We start from the raw sequence: 15,351 nt of genomic DNA, 5'->3' as shown, positions 1-15,351 counted from the left end.
AGCTCCCATTCCCTCTCACCATCAGGTACCAGGCTGCATACGCTGCCCTGGGGAGGCTGCCGATGCCCGAGGCCTCGCCCCAGACCTGGCTCTCCTCCTCACACACACCCCACCTCGCAGTCGTTGCCCAGTTTTATTTTGTTTAAAATCCGCCGTGTTAAATATTTTAGTTACAAGTTCCGTGTAGAGAGGGTACGAGTAATAGACTCCGCAGGCACTAGCGACCCCCTCGCTCCCCCGTACATGTGTGCGCTATTGGATTAAGGACTGCCCCCCTCCCCCCCAAACCAGCAGCCTTGGGCTGGGATATACATTACACTTAGAGGCCTGCCCCCCCAGCTCCCTCCTCGCTGGTAGAAGGCCGAGCCCTCGCACGCAGGAAAACAGCAGTCGGACCCACCATCAGTGTGCTGTGATTCCAGGACAGCTGCTGGGGGCCGGTTCTTAGCCGAGTGTCGGGCAGGTAATGGTGAAAGGGTTGCCCCCCCACCCCCAGGAACAGTGCTACCCCCCCCAGAGATCGTGTGCTCTGTCCCCCCGGCCAAGAACATTCTTGGCCAGGCTGGAGAGAAACAAAATCTCCACGGGAAAGCAGGGGAGACGTAACCACCGCGTTCCTGTCCGAGGTGGGAGTGTAACTAGGGCACTGCCAGAGGCATGACACCTACCTCAGCCCTGCTCTGATCAAAAACTCTGCTGCAATCGGCCTGGGGGACCCCAGACTGCCCTTGCAGAACAGACGAGTGTGAAATATTTTCAAGCAAAACAGGGACAGAACAGCAGCCTTTCCTCTCCTCCCCCCCCAGGAACCTCAGTGCTAGGAAATAAAGCTGAACCTGCCTCGGAGGGGCAGGGAAGGGTACCCTAGCACAGCAGCAGCAAGCATTTTCCAGTGGTATAGGACAAGCTAGAGGTGAGAGGTTGGTGCCACGAGGGAGAGGACGCCATAGAGACGGTTCCGGAAAGGCAGTGCCATTCGGTGGGCGGCCCACTGCACAGCAGTCCTCGTGAGAGACTGAACCATCCTTGAACAGAACAGGAAAGGAGGTAGGAGCTATCCTCGCGATCCCCTCTGGGACACCTCCGATCTCGGGGGAGGGAGAGAGACTGGAATGACCCCTGCCAGTTCCTGAATGCCCTGCGTCGCCCCTGCTGGTGCCGCGGCCCTGCCCTGGGTGGGTTGCGTGGGGGTGGGGCTGCTCTACAGGTCGAGCAGCAGCACGCGGGGATCCTCCACCGCTGCCTTGATCTTGCGTAAGAAAGTCACTGCCTCTCTGCCGTCGATCAGCCGGTGATCGTAGGTCAGTGCCACGTACATCATGGGCCGCACCTCGATCTGAAGGGGAACAGCGAGACGGGCGTTAGCGTGCTCAGCACCTGCCTGCCTGGCGCCCTCCTCTGAATTTGGGAGGACCTGGCTTTTTCCCCGTCCTGAATCAGGGACTCCTGGGAGCGTCCTGCCTGGCACTGCACACCGCACAGGACTCGGTATCTTTCTGGACAAGCAGATTATTCAGTCGTCCCCCTTACAGATACGGCAAGGCCCCTGCACACCTCAGGCAAGTACCAGGGCCAACCAAGCAGCCCTTCATCCATTAGCCTCTGCTCCTCCTTCACCGTAAAGCCTTGTAGAAAGTGGCATCTCCCCCTTGGAAAAAGCATGTGGGCTGTGGTCCTCAGCCCTCTGAGCCCTCCCCTCTGCCCACGGAAACCTCCTGTGCAGCTCTACTTACTTTGCCTCCAACAGCCACAGGCCTGTCGAAGATGGCATGCATGCCCAAGATAGCAGACTGGGGTGGGTTGATGATAGGCGTCCCGAAGAGCGACCCAAAAACCCCTCCGTTGCTGATTGTGAAAGTGCCGCCATCCATGTCTTCGATGGCCAGTTCATTCTTCCGCGCCTAGAAGAAAGGCAAGGTCTTAGAAGGCCACTCACATCACAGAAGACAACGGACAAGGGTTTGGATATTCGCCCTCTCCAGGAATAAGTGCTGACAGCCAGAGCTTCCCTTACTAATTTGTTCAGCTGAAAACCAGCATAAATTACTTGAAAGTGAATTCTGTTTTTAAACCCGAACATTTCTGTCTTTGGGGAAGGATTTTCCTGCCTTTGACTCCAACTCCTGTTTTTGCAGAAGACTTCACAACCCAGGGGAGTTCAGCCTTGGCCTCCAAAGACAAAGGCGAAGACACACCATGCCACTAACACAGAGCTGCCCTTCCAGAGGCCTCAAACAAGTAGACAGATCTGTCCTGTAAGGCACGGCACGGCTGCAGCTGTAACCGGATCACTCCCCGCAACACAACTCAGTGTGTTAGAGGTCAGAGATGACACCACACAGGGACTGAATCAATTCATGCCTGTCGAGCACCCTCAACTCCTTCCCTTCCTCCCAACCCTCTCCAAAACCACCTCCAGCTTTACTTACCTTCTCCCCCAGCTCATAGATAGCTCGCTCTATGTCAGCAAAATTCATATTTTCTACATTCCTAACGACAGGAACCACAAGACCCTGGGGGGAAGCAAAGTGCACAATCAGCACATTCAGGGCAGTGACAAACAGAACTGCCGCTGGGCAGGAGCCTGGCCTCAGCCCACAGCAGGTGGTTGGCACAGCCGCCTCGCGCCCTGCCAGCCCGTCAGGAAACCTGGCACGGCACCCACAAAGGGCCCGCAGAGTAAATCAGACTTCATCTTTGCATAGAAGCCCACCACAGACAGGACTGTTCATATCCCAAATCAACATCCATAAAAGCAGGTGAGACGATGGGAAGGGTTCAGCCGTCACTCTTCCTCTGGGAGAAGAGCGCAGTCCCTTTGTGCAGGACCTCCCCATGACTTCGGGAGCAGTGACAGTCCTGGCCAAACCTCTGCCTTACAACAGAAACAACTCATTCAACATGCGCATCTCCATCCCACACTCTCCCTGGACAGGAAAATATCTTTGAAGCAGCAATATGATTTATGGAAATGGTGGGACAGTACAGTAGGGTTAGTCCAAGGACACACCTAGATGAGCAGTTTCATCAGTTTCTGCTGCAGTGAAGCAGTGAAGTTTCTGCTGCAGTGGAGCTCAAAGCTGAGTTGACTCAAAGCGAGCCAATAACCGTCCTAAGCCTGAGACTGCAGGGAACACGGCCAAAGCATCCAAGGTACCTACCCGGGGAGTTGCTACAGCAACGCTGATGTCCACGTAGTCCCTGTACACAATCTCTTTGGTCGTGTCATCAATCACTAAGAGACAAAAAAAGGTAAAGCTGTGTTACACGTACAGCACCCAAGATTGAGAGCTCAAAAGGCCAGAAATATCTATTAAATCGTAACAACTTGCTCATCTCTAGCTCGAGCGTAACTCCGGAGAAGACTGAGCCTTTACTGCTCCTGCAGGAAAGGTGTCGGGACGGACAGAAGGCAGGTCAGATAGATCAGTGCCCTTCGGACATTGCCTTGGTTATTCTCCTCTTCTGGGTTTGAGCAAAGACCTCTGGCAGTCCCCAGGAACTGCACTGCACCTATAGCAGCTACACCAACGGGCACGCTCTGCCTCTTCAGGCTGGGTGAACACCTAGCATGCACAGCCCCAGCCCCGGTCCTGGCAAGCCCTTGCTAACAGGGCTCTTGGCAAGGTGTCATCTACCTCTGTAAGTGGCATTAGCAACATCAGGTGCAGCCCAAGGGACTCTGTCCCCCTCTTCCCTGTGTATTTGACCTGCTTGTCCAAGCTAGTAGCCCTTGACACTGGCAGGATGTGCAGCTCTCCAGTGAGGGTCACCACTCACCTGCATTCACAACGGGCTGGTCCTGCAGAGCAAAAGCTGAAGCTTTCACAAAAGCTGACATGAAACCTAGTTTTAGGTTGTGCTTTTTCAGGAAGGGATCCTTGTGTACAGCTCTCATCTCCCGGATGTTGCTGCAAAACAGATTACAACAGTGGTCAGTAGGGAGTCCATGAAAACATCGTTCCCTTGCTCTGTAATATATCTCAGTGCCACCCCAATGACTGCAAACCTGCACTACCAACGGGCAAAACCCCAGTCTCCTGAAAAATCCTTCAAATGTCATAGATGAAATGGGCTGAGGCTCTAAGGCCCCTGCCAAAAGATCTAACAGGACCTGGTCCAGGACCATAAACAGAACAGGATTAATCCGCGTGAGCTGTACTGCCAGGCGCCCAAGCAAGATGAGGCACGGTGTATTTCCTGCTCAGGCCCGATAAAGCTGCAGACATCCCTGCTGATCCTCTGGAGCCACCACTGCTGGTACCAGCACGGCACTGCAGATGGCAATTCCAGCTGTGTCAGGGCTGACCCTGAAGAGTAAAAGAAATGGGAAATGCCAAGAGAAGAAGAGATGCAGGCAACGAAAGAGGCAAAAGACTTCAACCGCTGCACAAGTCCAGCACCAGCCAGCACAATAACGCCTCTGAACCCCACTCCCTGGCTCCAGGAGTTGAATGAATATAAAAGAAACCTTCCCAGACGCTATGCCAGCAGGTGCTAGTTCACCCACAGTCCTCAAGCAAGTAAGCCATGTTTCCCCACCGCTCATATTTATTAGAAATGAGAACATTTACAAAAAGTCACCCAAGCAGTGGCTATGAGCTCTGCCTCTTCTAGGCTAATCCAGATGCTGTGGAATTGCACGGTCCATCCCTCCCGCCTCCAGAGACCTTAAGTCTTTGAAGAGACAGTTTCAGCAAGGGGCAGGGGTCTTTGTGGTTTAGAGTGTTTGTTTTCCTGCACCTAACCTTGTTTAGGGCTAGGATTACTGCCCAAAGACATTAGTGCCTCCCAAGACACAAGGACTGCAGCAATGAGGAGGAGGTTTGCTCTGAAAGTGGCTCATTAAGGCTTCCTCCTTTCAGACGCTGACCCCCCACGGGAAGCAGGAGGCCCCAGCTCAGGCCCTCACGAGTCCACAGCACAGCAATCAATCCAAACCAGATTACCAGATGCAACGAGAGCCCCAGGCCAGCGTAAAGCGACACCTCAGTGAGGCTCATAGAGGAGATAAAGCTGCAGCACTTCCCCTCCAATCAAGACTATTTTGCCAACCTTATTGTTCTGAGACCCAAATATTTACATGTTTTGTCTTAAGGAGCAGAATAGGATTTCACAAGGCAATTTGATTTGGGCACAATTTCCCCTTAATGCACTGTAACATAAGCTGCCCACCCTCCAAAGCCATTAGTGTGCTCAGCCCATGCAAGCACTTGAGTCAGGAGACCCCCACCTGCCAGGAGGGAGGGGGAAGGATGCTGGTCTGTCTCTGGAAAGCTGAACCATCTGACAGCAAGGGCCTCAGGCCTGTGTAATGCCCATCTGAGAGGCCGGCGAGCCCCAGGGAACCACCTCATGGGAGGCCAAATATGCCCATCTCCAAAAAAAGTAACCTGGTGGAGGGGCAGAAAGCAGGTGATACACTTGGTGTCTCCTGGTAGCCACTCTACAAGTGACACCAGTTACTCCTGCTCTTCTGCTCAACATCTACCAACGCTCAACCAAGAACCACACAGATGAGGAACTGAGTTGCCCCTTTAACAAGCAGCAGATGATTCCCGAGGAATGAGAGACCCTCGGGAAAGTACGCACCCCTCCTGCTGCAACACCACCATAGCCCTGACGAAGATGTACAGGCGGTGGTACTCACCTCAGGAAGATGTCCCAAAAGACGTACTGTCAGTCTCCCCAGAGGGGATCAGTAAGATCTTGGCTGCTATTTAAAGACAACTGCCTGCACCCGTTTATCCCAGTATAGGGGAAAACAGAAGGTCTGCTCCTCACCTCATATCAATCTCATTGAAAGTGGTGAGCATGGCACAAGTGTTCTGAGCCTCCTTCAGCCGCTGAGCAATACGCTGACGCATCCTATTCATTTTCACCTGAAAATTAAACAGAAATAAGCAGAGGCTCCCTCAAGTTCATACAAGAGACAAAACACCCAAGAAACTCAAAAGACTCTTCTTCTCGCCACCTTGCTGACCAGAAATAGGGTTAAGGTTTTCACCTCAGGTCTCCCTGAGGAACACAACAGGTTGAGGAGCTGCCCATTTCACTATGGAGCTGCCCGTTCAGACCTGTGTTCCTCAAACTCCAAGCACGGTTAAATTTCCAGCACGAGGCTAATATGAGAAGAGCAAGACAGCTAAGAAAGCAGGCTGCTCAACCCAATTTTCTTAGGAATGCACAAAGCATCTGTAGCACCCTCAGGCCCTTGCTGAGGGCTCGTGGACAGACCAAGCAGACCGCATGGAGCCGTACGTTCTCTACCAGCAAAGCTCAGGATGAGACTTTTGCCTAGAACCAAGATCAGACCTGGCTCTTTCTCCATCCCACCTCTAAGTGGTGCCCTCACACAGAGCATTCCCCAGTCCTGCCAAGCTGGGTGCGAACAGGTAGATACGGCCCCATCCCCGAGTTCACAGCTCGTGCCAGAACAAGGTGTCACCCAGCAGCAGGAGCAGCGGCAAGGCCCCTAATCCCGCAGCTTACCCTGTGCTCTGATCGGGCACCTTTGCTGGGCGCTGCCTCCCCAGGAGGGGCTGCCACTGGAGCTGCAGCCGGCTTCACTGCAGACACTGAGGGCAAAGAAGACATCAGTCAGAAAGGGAAGCCAGGGCCTGGAGACAATGCTCGGGAGCCCCATGTTAAGTGACAAGGTGCATAAGCAGCTGCAAACTGGGCCAGGCGGATTCCAGGCATAGCTGAGTCCTCCAGCCTGCAGCATCCAGGGTGATAACACAGGGAAGCTTTCACACTAAGTGCCAGCCTGTTAATTGCTTTTAACCATACGAACTCTCCCCAAGGAAAAAAGGAGAAAGCAGCTGTTGCCTCAGAACTCTCCCCAAGGAAAAAAGGAGAAAGCAGCTGTTGCCTCACCTGGTTTGCTGTCGATGGGCTGAGCTGACACAGGCGGCACTGGTGGCATTGTAGTGGGGATTGGTGCTGCAGCAGGGGGAGGAGCAGCTGCAGCTACAGGTTCAGGGGCTGCAGGAGGAGGAGGGGCTGCTGCTGGTTTGGCCTTGGCAGGAGCAGCTAAAAGACAAGGAAGAACAATCATCGTAAGAGCAACCACGGTTTCTATAGTCAGGGATCTGCGAGTCCAACCAACCTGATAAAAGTTAATCCTCTGACAAATTGCCTGTATGTTCTCAACACTGGAGAACTGCTAGGAGCCCCCACAGGAGGATCCCATGGAGTTTTAGATCTCCTCACCATGCAGGAGACTGGATGGCAAAGAGAAGAGGGTGGAGAAGGGAGTTGTGTCAGGGGAATTCTCAGCTAATTTTAGCCTACTGCTGCCGTTTCCTCCAGAGGGAGCAAAAGGCAAGTTTTCCCCTCAGAAGGGCTACAACTATGCTTTTTCTTTTTTTCTGCCTCTATCAGGATCCTTCCAAATGCCTGGCTTCTGTCTTCAGAAAAAGACAGGTTGAAATACGAAAGCTCTGTGCAAGTTATATATGCCTGACTTACCTCCAGTTTTCCTGAGTTTGAACAGAGGTGTCCCCCCTTCCACTTTGCCGCCGTCAGGTACCAGAAGGGCTTCGATCACACCAGCTGCTGGGGCTGGAACTTGCACCGATGTCTGCAAAATGGAAAATCTTGAGATTCCCCCAAATACTGGATGGGGAACGAGTACCCAAGTAAAGATGCCGATATGCACAGATACACATTGTAATCTGGCACAGACAGCCCCTCTGTCTTGCACCATTTCCACCAGTTTGCACAGCCTCCACTGGGACTTTGTGCCAGTACTTGGAGCTGTAGGAGATGCTGGCAGTAGAATGCATAGCCTGATCTTCCTGCCCCAGGGTACAAACCAGAACTGATTGTATTACTGCCAGCATCCTCCTGACAGCAGCACTGGAAGCAGAACGTGGCAGGGAGTTTAGCAAGAACTTCAAAACCTAGGAGTTCTTTAAGGGGCGAGTACATTTAAAGGCTGAATTTAAAAACTGTCTGAAGACATCCCACGGCTCTGCAGATTTCTGTTTAAACACAAACAGGTTTTCAAGCTTCAAGCACCCAAGTGGGAAGAAGGAGTGGAATCACAGCTCCCACAAACATCAGCACCATTGATGCTTATTCAAATGCACGAGGAGGGAAGAATTATCAAACAACTCTCACTTAAGGCACAGCCAGATTTCATACTAAGTGAGAAAAGCTTTTCTCTGTGAAGGGGGCAGGAGAGACAGGCAGGGCCTGCAGGCTCGGCTGGAGAGGAGCCATACAGGGTACTCACTACAGAACTAGAAAAAGTTTTGGTCCAGAAGACTCCTACCTTGTCTGTTTCAATCTCACACACCACTTCATCTTCCGCCACTGTGTCTCCAACAGCTGAATGACAGATACGAAGAGCACTGTGAGGAAGGAGGCTCCAGCCTCCCCCTCGTAACCCACAGCAGTCTCCCACTAACCCAGAATTTTCTCATGCCAGTTCTCCACAACTTCTAAAGAAAAGTCTAACTCAATCTGCTGCAGAGTCCGATTCCAGTTTAAACACCTCCCTTCAACATCACCCAGGACAGAGGTAATGAAGCAGTAACTGCAAACCGAAATTAACCTTAACTACCTTGTTTGTCACAGGCTGAAGGACACAGAGCAGGCTCTCAGCCAGTGAACTGCAGTCCACCCCTGAGCTTTCCAGTGCAGAAGCAACGCTGCTGAGAATCGCAGGGAAGAGGTAAGTACTTACCTTTCTCCCACCTGACATCTCCTTCTGTGACTGACTCTGCAAAGGCTGGTGTGTTCACCGTAACCACGTCATCCCCTGTGAGAGAGACAGACAGACAGACTGGAACGCATTCAGAGCTCAAAACGTTTGGCACTGCTTTATTTGTGTCACCAGGACTCTAGTAGAGCTGGCAGGTCAACAGACATCAAACGTTAGCCTTCTTACTTCAACATCGATTAAGATTTGAACACACGAGAAATTCCCACCTGGCCAAATATCACACTGTGACAGAAACACCAGACAAGAGCTTTAGGGCCCAGAGGCAAAAACTCAGCCACCACTGAACCACAAGGATGGAAAAGGCAGCTTCAGCTGTTGTCAGAAGAGCAACAGATAGCACAAGAGTCACCTCTCTGACTCCTGACTTCTTACTTACTATGTACTGCTGTGGTTCTGAAGTAACGGACAGCGAAGACACTGGAGCTATTTACTCTGCAGAGAGACAGAGAAAAAGATATGAACACGGAAGAAAAAGTACATTCCTCTGGAGGCTGCCAGCCCCAGTCTCAAAATTTACATTTGCTTGTTTAACTGATCTGAAGGCTGCTCAGCTGTTCGGATGTATTTGTTCCAAGGGACTCCTACTTACTGGTTGGAGGTGCAACAATCCCACTAAGAAGCAAGGAATAATTCAGTTTACAATCACTAGTGCTGTCAGAAATTCAGTGAGAATTGATATTTATGAAATCTTAATTTAGGGATCCAGCCCAACAGATCTGCTGTAGTTTAAATACCGATAAGAGGCTGACCTAGCCATACACCCAAGATGAGCACGGGGAACCATTTTTTACCTCTAGATCGGGACTGTCATACCTACAGAAGTTGCTAGATTGCTCCAAAAAATAGAACGCGCCATTAATTGCCAACGTCAACACAGCCAAGAGACAGCTGCTTCCCTCCACCACGTCCCCTCACAGGGAGCTGGCAATCACAAGCGTTCAAAGGATTTTTTTTTATACCTACTCGCACTGTATTTGGAAACCTGAAGTAAAAATGCTTTAGCTTTCCTCCAACACAAGCTGCTTGGTGCAAACAGACCAGTGTTTCAAGCTCTTATGGATGCGCTCTTAAGGTAAAAAACGTACCTGGGGAATAACCTGACTACCTCAGCAGTGCAAACCTTATCGTGTCACTAAGAGCTCCCCGAACCATCCCACTTCTCCCGCAGGAGACCACCTCTTCCTGCATCTAGCAGCAATCCTACCACGATGCCACCACAGAGCAAAGGTTTATAGTCAGATAAACACAGGATAGAGACTCATTTATCACTGGTCTCCTCATTCCTGCCCCTATCCTACCTTGCAACCTACTTCCAGACAGACCTTATTTTCTTGAAGTGTGCCACAGTTCCTGACCTGCAAAAGCTAGAGAGCCCAGATTTTTCTAGGGCTGGCTCCACGCTCCTATGAAGCGCACAGGGATTTTAAGACAGCTGACTATACTCAGCCTCCCAGTTCCCAGGTCTTGTCAGGGCTAGAGCAGCCTCTACATATCACAACTTTCTGTGGATACTTACACGAGCTTCCTGCTGTTGGTGTAGGCCAGTCCCTGGCTGCCAGCCACACCTGTGAAAGAGAACGGTGTTACCCCACGGGAACATCACCCAGCCCGTGGACGCCCTTGTCAGCAAAAAATAAACAAAAACTGCAAAGGACACCGCTACCCAACCTCAAAGAAACTTGGGACTAAGAGGGGACATACGGCCAGATAGAGGCACCTCAGCAAACCTGCCCAGAGCCTGCCAAGAACAGTGGCCTTGTCTTCACTTCGATTTAAAGAGATGGGGAAAAAACAATTCAATCTTGACCTCAGAGCTAAGAAGGATAACTCTGGAAAAAAGCAAACAAAGCAGCAGTTACCCCGGTCAGAACAAAAAGGTAACAGCGACAAGGGACACCCCCAGGACTGCTAAAGCCCCCGTTGCTGGTGAGTTATCCCCAGGGTTAAGGGGTTCCTGACAGCAGCAAGGCATCAGGCCCCTAAGAGGTGCTCTCAGCAGCCCTCACAACCGCACGGAAGGATAAGGAGGACAAAACCCACAAAAATGGGGCATAGGGCCAAGCAGCAAGCCACTGGCACCACCTGGCCCAAGAACGCTTCTTTTTCGAAGCCCACGATAGGGAATGTAGGTGCACCGCTTGTCAGAGTTTCATGCACCTCGCTGCCCCCTCCCACCCAACTCGCGTTCCCTGACGCTGCAAGTTTTGTTACGCCCTGAACTCCCGCCCTTTGCCTCTGTCAGGGCACTGGGCATTTTTCCAGGCTGATCTGAAAGAGAATCAGCGTAGCAATTGGAGAACATAATTATCGCGATTACACAGGGCCAGGATGATTTATTTGATTTTTAAAAGAGGTGATACAGCGTTGACACCACCCCCTACTAAAGAGCTAATAATCCTGGAACTCTATAACCAGAAAGGTCAGCAGATGTAACTGATTTCTCACAGCAGAATCAGAAGCGAGTGATGTAATCCGACATAAAGGCAGAACAACCAGAAAAGAGAGCTCTGGGAAAATGCAGTTTAAGTACTACAGCACTTCCCAGGCACACGAGCTTTGACATTTCACTTAGCATTCACCCATTGTTTCCGAAGCGGTTTATTAGAGGGCTGGTCTTTGCAACAGCGTGTGTTTCCAGCACCGCAGTGCCTGAAATACAATGCTGCTGCTGTAAAGTCTTCACCACAGCCGAACGGATCGGGTGGCATTTACGCTAGGCAAGGGAAGGCACTCACATGGGAACGCAGCGCATGCATTTCACCAACTGCTTCTTCGTTGTATGATTGATAGACGTAACCCCCAATCGAATCTCCTCTCATTTTCCATAACCAGCTCTGTTCTGGCTAGGTAGCTTGAAAGGAAACGAAAAGGTAAGACTCACCAGACAGAGAGCATCTTGCCAGAGTGCAGTTCCCCTGCCAGAGAGAAGAGGAACCATCAGTATCACGAAAAGGAGGCCTGCCCCGGGAGGGCTTGGGCTTTCCCAGGAGACGCGGACCAGAGACGGGACCCACCGCTCAGGGTCCAGGCACGCCACCTTCCCACAGCACGCTGGGGGGGAGACGGTGACAGCACCTACACCTGGGTGCTTCCCTGCGGAGTGACATTAAGCCTGAGAGACTGGGCTTTCCCTTGTAGCTCCTGCTGCTCCGACCTTGGCCTGCACACATCCCTCTTCAAGAAGGAACACATTTCTAAAGGCCCATTCACCAAGCTTGCTGTGAATGGAAGGTCAAGGGTAGCTACTGGGTACGATGAAAAACTATTCCAAGATGTTTAATCCTACAGTCACACAGCATCTGACCTGTAGCATCTATTTTTCAGTTACTGGTTTCTTTGAAGGCCACAGAGCCTTTGAACTGCAGAAGGCCACAATTTCCCTCGATGGTACAACTCCTCCTGCCATCTGTGAGCCAGAAATCCCACCTTCTGGTGACCTTTCCCTTCACGCCCAGTAATCATATGCTGACCTAGGAGTGCAGTCAAACATTCTTCAAAAGTAAAAGACATTTCAAGATAACCTGGTTTCTTTACCCGCTGCTATTCTACCTTTTGTTGGTATTGAACCTGCAGATCTGGAGAACCTAGAAATTCTTTACAAGCCATAAGGAAAAAACTCTCTGTAACCATGACTAAAATGCAGTCGGCTACGGTTTGGAACCGCAGCTGCTCAGCAGCTCAGAGCACCCTCATCCAGCAGGAAATACAGAGGGTAAAAATTAGACTTCATTCAGGTCTTCAGTTTCCGAAAGGAAGTTTGCGTAAAAACCCCGATTTCAGCTTCACCAGAGCAAGCAGGGTAGGACAGAACTGAGCTGAAACACCAAAGTTACTTTTAGAGATGCGTGGGAGCACAAACATCGAGGCCCAAAGAGATGCTTAAACCTGCCACACCACCTGCAGGGCTGTAGACTGCAAAAGCACGTCCAGCGAACACTTGGCACCGTCAGAACGACCAGCAGCTCCGGACGGGCCCCTCCGCAGTTCAGTTATCCAAGCCCACAGACAGACGTGGCTTCCCAGATAGTAACTCTGTTATCTACGGGCTGCGGCCAGCTGTGCTGAGGACACCCGCAGCCCGGCTGCCGAGCCGGTGGGGCCTGCCTTGGAAGGCTACGAAGCTGCGTTGGGGTCCAGCAGCGCCCGCAGAGCCAGCCCTGCTGGGCCCGGCACGACAAACGCCACGGTAACGCCGTTTGGTCGGGAGCCCAGCGCCCCGTGATCCTCAGCGCTGTACCAGCACCCGTATTGATCAAATTCTGCCCGCGCTCTGCAGCGGCCCAGATAACGCGAGGTTAATCGCAAATAAAACTCCAAGCAGCCTGAGCTCACCTCTATCCATTAATGTTTCCCCGGGTGCTTTATAAAGTTGTAAAGGCAATCCTGGCATCCCGGGCAGTAACTTATTAAGAAAGAGGTACAGCCTTAGTGAACGTTTACTGTAAGGTTAGAAAAACAGCTTAGAAGGTCTGTGCTAAAATAGAGGGCTGGGAGAAAACACATCTGTGGTTCTCTTCCAGGAGAGGTGCCAAGTCTGTGTTGCACAGTCACGGCAAAATTAAGGAAAAAATTAGTGTCTCTCTGCCCTTCTGCCTTCTAGCTAAGTGAGGGAAGAGCTGGAACAGGAGGAAGAAGCTACTAACGAAGGACGCCGAGACTCCTGCGTTCCGCAGAACTGCCGCGTGTCCATCCCTTAACCACAGAGTGCCAGCACACGCAGCTCCGAGATGCCCAACGGGGCTGTTTCCCGTTCCTTTTTTCCCCTGAAGGGATCACTGTGATTGTACCTGCTCCTGAAATCACCTGGCTAAGCCTGTCCTGCATCCGATCCCGGAGCTTCTTCAGAGGAAACGGCAGCACGCAGGTCTCGCTAGCTGGCGTCGGCGCCCTGGGTCACTCTCAAGTCACAGCGTTTGCCTGGAGAAGCCTCGGCCTGATCTGCTAGCGCCTCACGCACCAGGCGATTAACTTTTCCCCCCCAGTTTCACGTGACTTCTCAGAACTGCTTTCACACCGCTATGTCAAAGTGACCCCGGCACACCGCATCCCGGCCACACCTTTAAGGAGCTGTCTCCTTCCAGCGGGTTACTTCACGGTGACATAAGCCACGGAGTGCACATGCTAAAGCGGCACCCCGTGTGCTACAAACCTCTTCTGCAGTGGTGGAAGGAGGCAAGGACCCGAACTCAACAGGAGCGTACAGTTCATGTCACAGAGCCAAAACGGGAGCCCAGCTCTGACGACAGGCAAAGCAGCAATCAGTTTGCCAGCCCCAGCTTCCCCAAAGCCACGCGGCTGCTGCTTTAATGACAAGGATGAGCGCAAACCACTGCCCCACAGGAGACCCTCTGCGTGTCTTCTGGGGGCTTTAACACAGCTACGCACAGCGTGGCTGGGCAGGTGCAAAGACAGACCAGGGGTAACAACACAGAGCGGGCAGGGGATGCAGTTAACAGGACAACAGGTGACACTCCTCCAGCATGGGGAGAGGATCAGAGAGGGAGGAAGTTTTTATAAACTTGTCCCCAGATAAACAGGACTCCACTGTCCCAGCTCACAGCTCCTGATCAAAGCCCCCTGCTTCAGAGCAGCTCGTGGCTGGACTTGTTGAGGCCATCCTTCAACAGCTGCCTGCCCCCGGCAGTGCCTCACACCTCCCCGACTCCAGCTCGATACAGGAGCGCAGAACCTCCCTCCTCTTCCAGGAGAGCACCCGGGTTCAGCCGTCCCTTCCCCGCCGGTTCCCGCTGACTCCGCCGCTCCCCCGCCCGCCCCCCACTTCCGAGTTTCGCACGCGCCCATTGTCTCCGCTTCTCCCGGCGGAGCCGTGCCAAGATCTGGCGTTTTTGGAGGGTTTCAAAACACCCCGTGCCACCGGCCAGCACTCGCTCCCCTTGTCCCTGCCCCGGTGGCGACCAAGCCGCTTCCAGCTCCAGGGGGCAGGCGCCGCTACGCCCAGCCACCCGGGTGCGCCGTGCCCCCGGCTGGAAGGTGCCGACGGCGCCGCGCACCCGCCGGACCCGCGCCGCAGACGCGCGTGGGGCGAGGGCCGGGCGGAGGCCCGGAGCCCTCGGAAGCTGCCGGCCGGGAGCAGCCCCGGCTCCGGGCCTTCACCGCGCCGCGGGGCGGCGGCCCCGGGGGGACACCCGGCAGGCACGGAGCCGGCCCCCAGGGGGACAAGCGGGGCGGCGAGGGGGGCACGGAGGGACCCGGGTGCTCCCGGCCCGGCCCGGCCGCCGCCGCTCGGGGCCGGCCCCGGGCGCGTCCCGGTGCCCTTGGCGCCGCCGTCCCCGCCCGGCCCGGCACCACCGCCGCCCTCCTCCCTCCCTCGGTTCCCTCCCTCGGTCCCCGTGTCCCCGCGGCCGTACCTGCCGCAGAGCGCGCAGCGAGCGGCCCAGCGCCCGGCCCAGGCAGCGGGACCGCCACAGCTGCAGCATCGCGGCGGCGGGAGCCCGAGGGCGGACGGCGGAAGCAGGGCCCGGCGCGAGGGGAAGTGCGCGGGGCGGGGCGGGGCGGGGGGAGGGAACGGCGCGGGGGGGCCGGGACGGGGCTGGGGGAGCGGGGCTGGGGCCGCGGGGTAGGGGCAGGGCCGCGGGGCTCAGTCCGGGTGGTGCTGC

General features: G+C 53.7%; 1 protein-coding gene across 1 annotated transcript; it reads right to left on the bottom strand.

The window, feature by feature from the left end:
- Window positions 1-115: 115 nt before the first annotated feature.
- Window positions 116-15,230, bottom strand: DLST (dihydrolipoamide S-succinyltransferase). The gene is made up of 15 exons (XM_080595550.1): window positions 15,103-15,230; window positions 11,616-11,649; window positions 10,251-10,299; window positions 9,111-9,166; window positions 8,696-8,770; window positions 8,282-8,337; window positions 7,474-7,585; window positions 6,880-7,035; window positions 6,493-6,578; window positions 5,785-5,882; window positions 3,781-3,911; window positions 3,162-3,235; window positions 2,430-2,513; window positions 1,734-1,901; window positions 116-1,336 (listed from the first exon to the last, which is right to left on the bottom strand). The coding sequence occupies exons 1-15, from the start codon at window positions 15,169-15,171 to the stop codon at window positions 1,202-1,204; spliced, it is 1,383 nt and encodes a 460-aa protein (XP_080451676.1). The 5' UTR covers window positions 15,172-15,230; the 3' UTR covers window positions 116-1,201.
- Between the last annotated feature and the right edge of the window lie 121 nt (window positions 15,231-15,351).

Source organism: Anser brachyrhynchus (assembly GCF_964034855.1).
Source record: "Anser brachyrhynchus genome assembly, chromosome: 5".
Lineage (NCBI taxonomy): Eukaryota > Metazoa > Chordata > Aves > Anseriformes > Anatidae > Anser > Anser brachyrhynchus.
The sequence above is the reverse complement of the archived record's forward strand: the minus strand, read 5'-3'. Positions and strand labels throughout refer to the sequence as shown.

Bases quoted from the DNA above. Each gene is read 5' to 3' on its own strand.
- DLST (XM_080595550.1), bottom strand. From the start codon at position 15,171: ATGCTGCAGCTGTGGCGGTCCCGCTGCCTGGGCCGGGCGCTGGGCCGC. The intron at 3,912-5,784 runs GTGAGGAGCAGA...TCTGTTTTGCAG, and splicing joins TTCAATGAGATTGATATGAG to CAACATCCGGGAGATGAGAG. The intron at 2,514-3,161 runs GTAGGTACCTTG...GCTTCCCCCCAG, and splicing joins TTGCTGTAGCAACTCCCCGG to GGTCTTGTGGTTCCTGTCGT.